At 33.3% G+C, this 9,320-nt stretch overlaps 1 protein-coding gene across 9 annotated transcripts in view; it reads left to right on the top strand.

Annotated features, from left to right (window-relative positions):
* The window catches only part of LOC125649273 (EH domain-binding protein 1-like), a 71,225-nt gene extending 62,439 nt beyond the window's left edge, over nt 1-8,786 (top strand). For 8 of the 9 annotated variants that reach the window (XM_048876670.2, XM_048876671.2, XM_056165443.1 and 5 more), the window contains 3 exons: nt 2,040-2,154; nt 6,104-6,144; nt 8,168-8,786. In XM_048876670.2, coding sequence (XP_048732627.1) covers nt 2,040-2,154; nt 6,104-6,144; nt 8,168-8,304 — 293 coding nt within the window. In that variant the 3' untranslated portion in view covers nt 8,305-8,786. The remainder of the gene's footprint in view (nt 1-2,039; nt 2,155-6,103; nt 6,145-8,167) is intronic. The other variant, XM_056165444.1, reaches the window with a different exon arrangement.
* Nucleotides 8,787-9,320: the final 534 nt, after the last annotated feature.

Consider the following 9,320-nt stretch of genomic DNA (forward strand, 5'->3'; position numbering starts at 1 on the left):
TGTCTATGTATGCTGCCTTTGGATTTCTGCGACTCATTTCACCAATCTCTGATATTGACCAATTATGGCCTAGAAAACATTATTGGCTGAGACATATGTGTCAAAGGGGGGAAATTGTAATGATATGAAATGAACAACTGGTTAATTTGATTAGAAAACGTTCGTTAAAAATTATGAATGAATAATGGTTATTTGTCCATTTTCAATAAGTTGTAATGTGATTTTGTGGAGGATGTGGATTTGGCCGTGAAAGCCAGGGTTTGCAGTATATATCTATTTGTGTATGTATACATTTTATCATTGAAACAAACGCATCTTCATTTAGTGCATACAAATTAACAAAATCTCACAAATAGTAAATAAAATGGAACAGAAGTATTGCTAGAGTTAGATAACACAGATGCAGCTGTTTATTTACAGATACAGGCACGATTGCCCCTGATGCAGGAACACACCTTTAGTCTATACACACCTATAGTCGTTGTAGAACAATGCTAAAACAACATCTAACACAAAACCTATGATTAACACACCAATGATGACCTAGAATTTATGCTGCATCAGGCAGAGGCAATTAACAACCAATAAGAAATTGTTCATTTTCTCTGGTGCGGCATAAATTCTTAGACTAGGTCATCACTAGTGTATAAACCATAGGCTTTAATTGTGTTACATGAGTTATCTATTGGTAAATAAGATGTTGTTTTAGCATTGTTTATAAGGCATATGGAGACAGGTGTGTTTTTTCACACCAAATAGACTTCTATTGACACTTGGCTTAATTTGACCACAGAAAATATAAAGATGTTGGTTATGTTTTTACGCTGATCATGATTATCAAATGACCAAAAAGTATAATCTGTGACGTTGTTTGGCTGTAGTGCTGAAAGCTTATCAAATATTTGACAGATTCTTTATGTACTAACAAAAAAATTCTAACAATATGGTTTTGGTGTATCTGATCATCATAGACATCTAAAAAGGTACACAATATAGTTTATAGAGAACAAACACACAAACATCCATAGCAGGAGATTTTAAGATTTTGTTAGTCTTTTGTTTTGGTTTCATTCTCTGATCTCCTAATATGTAAGATAAATACCACATTACTGAAGCTCTCATAAAAAGAATTACATAGTGTCTGGCCACCTTCCCAGTGAATGTGCACTACTGCAGGATGTGCCATACAAGTTGAATAACATAGGAAGCAAAACATGGAAATTCAAAAGATACTTTTAGATATACTATATTTGTTTCACTAATCCACTCTCTTAATCTGCTTTGTATAATGCTTCCTTGCAGATGACAATGGTTTGTATATTTTCCTAGTCTTCCTGCTGCATTCTGTCAGTGATAGTGCATCACTAAAAGTGCCTATACATACATGATTTTCAATTTTATTACCAGATGAAGATTTTTCAATTAAATTGTCACTGGCATGGGGAAAAAAAGTTCCAAAACTTTTTGTCAAGAGAATGAATTTGTCTATGAACAAAAATTAGGTGATGAAAAAGTATTCTTGTCTTAGGAGCATTGTAGGGATTTATTCAAATATTCTCAGCAACACACTTCTTTGTCTATCTGTTACTGTCGGGGGAAGAATGTTGTGGAATCATGGAAATTCATCACAAGCAATTGTTCAGTTCTGTTAGAATGTCTTGTCCTGGTTTTGTGATTTGAAACATTGCATTCAGGATCCACATATACAATTGTTGTTGCCCAAAATATGATGATGAAATACAAAACTATTATTTTATTATTCAAAGTATGAGAAGCTTGGGGGTAATACAAATCACTATGGAATCATTAATTTTCTTAGAAACTAATTTTGTAAAATATAAATCAATTTGTGCATTGGTTATTGCTAGAAATATTTGGTATTAACTAGAAAAGCTACTTTATCTTGAGCATTCACCGAGACTGTAAATTTGAAGACGTTGTATAAACTGAAAAATAACCATAAATCAACTCAAGTAATGATTTTTTTTTTTAAATATTATATACACCGTATATCAATTCTTTTCAAAACATTTTTTCAGACTGGCAAAAAACTGAGGCCCAGAAACACCGAGAGAAACTCCTCCTGGAAGAGCTGGTAGACATCGTAAACAAGAGGGATGAAATGGTGCAGCACCTGGACTCCCAGGAGAGAGCGTATGTACAGAGTATATTTCTGTCAGAACCATACGTTTAATGACATCATACAGTTATTGAATAGGATGAAAAACACAAATACTACCTTGTGGTTTGATACCATTCATTGACACCAATTACATCAATAATTACTGATCAAAACTTCAAAATACACTAAACAACCAAATTTCACAACATCTTAAAGATTCATTTATATAGTATGAATTAATTGATGAGCTATGATGTCATGAAAGTATATCCCATACTTGTAACAATCTCAAGCAAATAAAACAAAATATCACATATTTTACGGGGGGGGGGGGGGTGGGGGGGTTGACTGGGAGCTAGAGCATACATGTACATCATCACCATTTACAGGTATGATCTGTAAAATGATTATATCAATGAAATACTGTATACCAGGAAATAAACTCACTGGGTTGATTTTTACTATATTCGCTGAAACAAAATTTCCGCAAATTTAACATTCAGTGCATTAATCTTTCATATTGATATGAAATCAAGTTCAGGATATTAAGATTTGTTTTTCCGCGAATTAAACTGACCACGATTTGTTGTGAAATTAAAAAATCGTGATTTTTTTCTGACCGCGATATTAACCTGCTATACTGTATGTGAATCCAGTAATGGCACATACATGTGTACTATCATTTTTAAAGGAAACTCTGGCTAAAAGTTGAACCTTTATTTAGTATATTGAGAGAAATTATGGGAATATTCTTGTTTTTTAACATCATAGAAACAACTGTACACAGTCAATATAATTTTCTGTAGGCATACATATTTGTTTTTGTTACTTTGTGATGGCTGGATATTGTATTGTTGGGTATGTAGTGAAAACGCGTGTTAATACAACAGATAAATTGAAATTCAGGGGACCAGCTGAGTGGGTTTTTTTTTTTTAAGTATATCTAAAGTTCAAGATAAAGATAGTTGATCTCTGTCAACCATTTTAGAAAAATAAATTTTTGAATTTGACCCCATTCTAATAAACCTCAACCAAGTATGATAGTCACAAATTTTTCATTTTGGAATCCAAAATGAATATAGTTTAAATTGCATGCATGTACAAGTACATTGAATGTAGGTATTGGAATTCAAAATACTGCAGTACTGTTGTAATCTAGTACTTTGTTTCTCTGCCACCATGTGAAAGCCAAGATCGGATGATGATCACTGAAAAGCATCCTCCCCCTTAGAATTTAATTGCTATGATAAAAACATGCAATGAAAACATTGCAAGTAAATTAAAAAAGTGATCTCAGTACACTTTCGGATTCACTTACCATGATGCTGACTGAAGTGGAATAATTATGAAACAACTCATTATCAGCTCAGCAGGCTGTCATTCATTCATTCAATATTTTATTCCTCTTTGCAGAGAGTATATCAGAAATATTGTCAGTTAACTTTGAAATAAGCAATATATCAATATATTAGCAATTTCAAATTAACCAACATTTTTATGCAAAAAGAAAGAAAGAAAAAGTATTTGAGAATCATTTTTATTTCAAAATAAGTAAACTAATTGCAATGTAAATGGAGTATGTTGTAGTCCTTTCCAGAGAACAAAATTAGCTTATGATATCAAATTCTTCAATGATGTTAGAGTGAAATGCAAATATGTAAAACATAAAATACATATAATAATTTTTTGTGGTGGTTAATTTTTGTTGTTTTAGTGTGGACATGATTTTAATTCATTTCAATGTATGCCATAAGTTTACTCTTTTTTAATTACTACCAAAAATTATTATTCAGAAATCGGTGTAGAGAATTGGGTGCAAAAAGACATCAGTTTACACATTTCTACATTCCTTCTTGTCAAGTATTGGTTTTATTAAGATCAAATAATATGGTGACTTCTGGATGACTGTTCTTCCAAACTTGTATTTACAGTTCTTTGAATTGGCTTTTTTCTGTTCACCTAATCTATGAAACACCCCAGTAAGATCTTTTGCTTCTCCTGTCAATAATCTTTGTGTCATCTCCAGTCAAATGCAAAAAAGATGTCTCAACTCTCTGTGAAATGATATTAAATATCATTTTCAAAAGGTGAAACAAAGGGATATTGAAGATCAATGACTAATTGATGCAGTCAAGCTATCCATCTATTTCAGGAGAATCACCATTGTCATATTAGTTCCAGGCCGAGTCATGCTAAAATACTAAAATTATAGGTCATAAAGATTCAAATTATTGGGTAGAATGTAAAACATGCTCATTTTGGCTTTGTCCTATGTCGGAGTTTGACTCGAACCAATTCCTGCCAAAGTCTCATTTTGACCGAGAACCTGCCACATACTTCTTGGCTGCATGCTACAAGGGTGCTCTCATTAACAGGTGGAACTAATCACTGAATTAATTTCTGTCTTTTTCTTTGCTTTAAACCCACCCCTTTGATAAAATTATCAATCATCTACCATTTACAATCCATTTTAGTTTTGAAATTAAGTAATGGGAAGCCTTAATTTGTAATTGAAAATAAGTTTCTGTAGTAGATATATCTTTTGTCCAAAATACCTTTAACACATGAAAATTAGGATTTGCTATTTGCCAAAATTTTACTCCCTTTTATCCCCTTCTTAAGTAGGTTTAGGGAAATGCAAGAAGACTAATGGGATTTTGCAACAAAACAAAATTCAAATTGTTAAAATTTCCATGATTTAATTCAGTTTTCAATATTTTAAAAACTTTTCAAATGGATCATTTAGAGAGAGAAAAATACCTCTAGGAATTGTATTATCAGTGATTTTTTTCTTTTTGGTCATAGAACAAAAATTGATCATCATTTGATCGGATTATATTATGAAGATGTTAGCCTGAAATTATTTCCAGTGTAAATATTTCATTGGTGAATCATTCTCCAGAATGGAAATTTAAGAACTCAGACCTTCTTCTTCAGAAATAAATGTCAGTGTTTCTTTTGTCCAATTCTTGGGGATTTGTCTGCCTAATCTTTGGTTGTCGCTATAAGAGTCTTTAATTGTTCTCTAATCTTATTACACTTTCCAAATTCTCAAAACATATGCATGTCATTACTGTTTAAAAACATGAATTTCCTTCTTGTCTGTTGTCATTAACAGTGTCACCAGTCCAGATGTCTACATACTTAGGGTATGTTCTCACCGATTACATGTTTGGGAACTGTTTCCAGAAACTCGAACGGGCTTTGCATACCTTTGGAACAAATATGTGGCAGTTGTCTTTGAATTAAGAAAACAGAGTCCATCTTAACAATATTTTCCATTTTCATTACTTGTTAATTTTCTTGCAATTTTTTTCATTTACAATTGGAAATTCTACTTGATAAAAATACATGCATTTCCAAGCACAATGATCCACAGCAAGAACATAGCATGCTATTCAGACCTGGCATTTTTAAAAACATCTGACACCTAAAATGCTAGTGCAAGCCTGTCATGTTTGAAAATTTTAATGCATAGTGATGATTTTTCTGATTAGCAATTATAGAACTTTTACCATAAACATTTGCATTATAGTTTTGGTGACATTGTATTCTAAGAAACATTGTTTCATATTTAATGGATCAGGTATGGTGAATCTCTTGTGATTTTGAAACTGCATACAACCCCTAATGATTCCATTTATACACACATTATTCACTCAGTCTGAGTCCCTGGTGTGTTAGCTTGACTTTGGTCAGACAAAGTGTAAGTAATGGCCCGAAATAAAAGCTCCCAGAGAAGGAGCTGATGGAGCGACATTCCATTATCAGTATTGTGTTTATAGTGATTTTCGCCTAATTAGCTATCACAATTTTTTTTTCAAATTGGTGGTATTTTATGAATGATCTACAGCTTTGTCATGTTCTGGTATGGATTGCTGACTTCTGTGTATTTTCCTCGGAATTTTTATTTTGAAATAATTTGTTAGAATGTATTAATATTGTTATGTATATTCATCTGTTTTTGTTCACGTATTTTAGCATTGAAGAGGATGAACATTTGGATAGAAGGATAACCCAGGGTAAAATTCTGCATGACAAAAAGGAGTGTTGCATTCAATGATGTGAACTGCTTTACACAAGTTGTGCACCAGCCATTGGTGTGAAATGTAAACTCATGGTCCTCTAAGAAAAGGTTACCAAAGTAGAAAACATCTGATCCTTTGTAACAGCCACTTACTGCAGTGACAAGAGTGAATTGGATGTGGAATTTTTTTTTTCTGGATGTACTTACACGATTCCAACATTTGTCCATTGTGCTCCATTTTGCCTTATGCTTAGCCTTCAAAGTTAAAGGCATTTGGCCAGTACTCTAATGTTGCCCGTTTGCATTCTTGATATGATAGCTACAGCTGTTAGATTTACACATGTATATTGCCCTCTGATGTTGTGACCTCAATGGAAAAATGGTTGCTACAATTTAGAGAATAATTTTGCTACACCCATGAGTACTCTCTCTCTCTCTCTCTCTCTCTATATATATATATATATATGACAAAATATATATTCTATTTTCACATACTTAATAGATGAAATTAGGCAAGAGATTTCATTTCAGTTACATAACAAACATCTGCAGAAGAAGGAACTGATTAAGCAATTTTTTACCCAAAATAGAATTGGAATTGTTCATTGCCAAATTTGTTATTTTGCATGGTTTATCAGTTCATAATGATTACAAGCAATTTGCTATATCATATAAAAATTACATTTTAATGAAATGTTCTTTAAAATTTTGACACCATTTCTGCCTCTTTGTGAAGATTTAGATGAAGTTGCATGTCATTTATTTTTTAAAAAATAGATAAACCACAATTTGATATTTTCATCTTGGTATGTGCATGCAGCCAAAGTTAAGAAAGTTATCAAAATTGCAGTTCTGTATCACAGAGAGAAGCATGTGCAGTTTATTTACTACTGTGAATTAAATTGTGAGTACTGCACATGTTGAGCTGGAATACTCACATAACCCTTGTTTTTCTTTTTCTAGGAAAACCGTCATTGATAGTAAAAAAAATAAATTCAATGAGGCTATACCAATTTGTTTCATATGTAGGATATTTAATTAATCAGTATTAATCATGTTATGAAATATCACAAACTATTCCAGTATTTTGGATATATTTATGTTTATTTAAATAACTTCCACCACTTTTTTTGTGTACAAGTGGGCTATTGACACTTGATTGTAACATGGTGTGGAGGCTCCTGTCTAAATATATATACTGTAATCATGTTGTAATGAAAAGATACAAAAATTTGGTCAGGAAGTATTTCCGAGAACAATTAGATCTATGATTTTTTGCAAATATTGACACAATTGGATATGTCCTTGGCAGGGAATTTTACAAAAATGGTTTGATTTGTCTTACATAGACACAGACCTTCTTCTTTTGTTACAATATCACAGACAATCAAATTGACACCCATGGGGCATTATGAAAATACAGGTATATTTCTGGTTCCTATCTTTAACAACGGATTTCATGATATGATTTCTTTTTATGTACATTTAACTCAAAATACTCATAGGGTAGTTTTTTCTCTCCAGTTTTTATGCTATAAATCTGGATTTTAGATGTAAATTGTATGGACAAAAAATTGTTTACCTATTGTTATGGCAGTGCTTCTTGGGTTTTTTTTTATGCATGTACAAAAATACAATGTACATTCATATAAACCTCTTGTTCTAGTTGTGGTGCTTTGTTTGTTGCCATGTACCAAATATTTTGTTTATTATGCATCTATTTCATTGTATTGAAATAAATACATCTAAAACTAGCAGTTTCTTGGCACGTTTTACATTTAGTGATAAAGGATTTGAATTGAAATTTATGCAGCTTGTATTGTTTATATGCCAGCTTACATTATATAAGGCAGTACAGCAGTAAGAAAGTTTGTAGTGTTTTTCATGTCGATTTGTTTCTCTACGATTTTTCTTTACCTGTGTTGTCCCCGTTGACCTTAGATGGCTACTTTGACAGCTGGAGAGAGCGGAATGCGCTTTTTCTGGCAAAAATTATTAATTTTCTAATTTTTCTCCAGCAGTTTTCCCTATCCACGTTGGTATAGCATACAAAAGCCTGGTTTTTAGATTGTTACTCTGCTGTGGTTCCCTCTCCCGAGCGGCCCATCAAGAGTTGACAGGTTTTTGTGAAGTTATTAAAATACAGAATAAATAAACCTGTAGGAACTCCCGGGAAATGGGTCCGCTTTCTTTTGCGGATGAGCAGAGCGGTGCGGGTGGAGCACTGGTATACACAAACTGTCAACTAGACTGAGTTTGCTAACATTCCGGGTGTGCATCGCTAGTCCTCATCTTCAATGGACCACACAAGAGCCTCTAGTCATGATTGATGGTTCAAAAACACTGAACTATAGTGGGCACAAGTGGCCGTGTAAAAAATATTGGCCTTTTGATGTCCAATTTGCCGACGGGTAAATTTTGTCCGTTTGTTGCTGATGTGAGGTATCGTGTCGAGCTACTGGGTGGATGTCTGATAATGAATTCTTGGGAACAATGTACTGCTTGTTAGCAAACGTACAACAATGTTTAAATACTTATTGGTCTCTCTGTGAAGGATTGGACGACATGAAAAGTCTGAACTGTGGTTTCTGAGAACAATGACATTTTCTCATAATAAAATACGGTTTTGCTCAAAAATGTTGCAAATAGCATGCACAGAAAGCTTTCAGAAACCTGTAAAATGCTGCAAGACGGTTTGCGCAGTTGGACCATCTGTTTCCTTTCTGGTGTTCAAACCAAGCGGTCAAGCAAGTTTACAGACATTTTCCGTCTGATAAAATGCAATCAAATCATCCGCCAATATTAATCGTAATAACTATCAATAGAAATGAAAGAAGAGTCCTTCTGAACACGAGAGGACCGAAGCACCTGCAGTGACTTCAGTTAGGAGACTTAATCAGTTTACAAAGTAATTAATTAGCAACGCTTTGTAATGCCGTTATGTACGCTAGTTCCATGCTTTCTCTTTATTAAAATCGGAAAAGACGCACAAGTCTTCAAAAGCCGCAACCGTGAAATGGTTGGTCACATTTTTACCTGCGATCGATTGCACATCTTATTGCGGTAGAAACAATGTTCCTGGGTTCTTTTATCTACAAAGATAGGCTTCTTTGCGGTAGATGGGCGGATTACTACAAGCGAGTGCATCTTCTGTCACTTGGCAGCCATTGA

This window comes from Ostrea edulis, chromosome 5, assembly GCF_947568905.1.
Source record: "Ostrea edulis chromosome 5, xbOstEdul1.1, whole genome shotgun sequence".
NCBI lineage: Eukaryota > Metazoa > Mollusca > Bivalvia > Ostreida > Ostreidae > Ostrea > Ostrea edulis.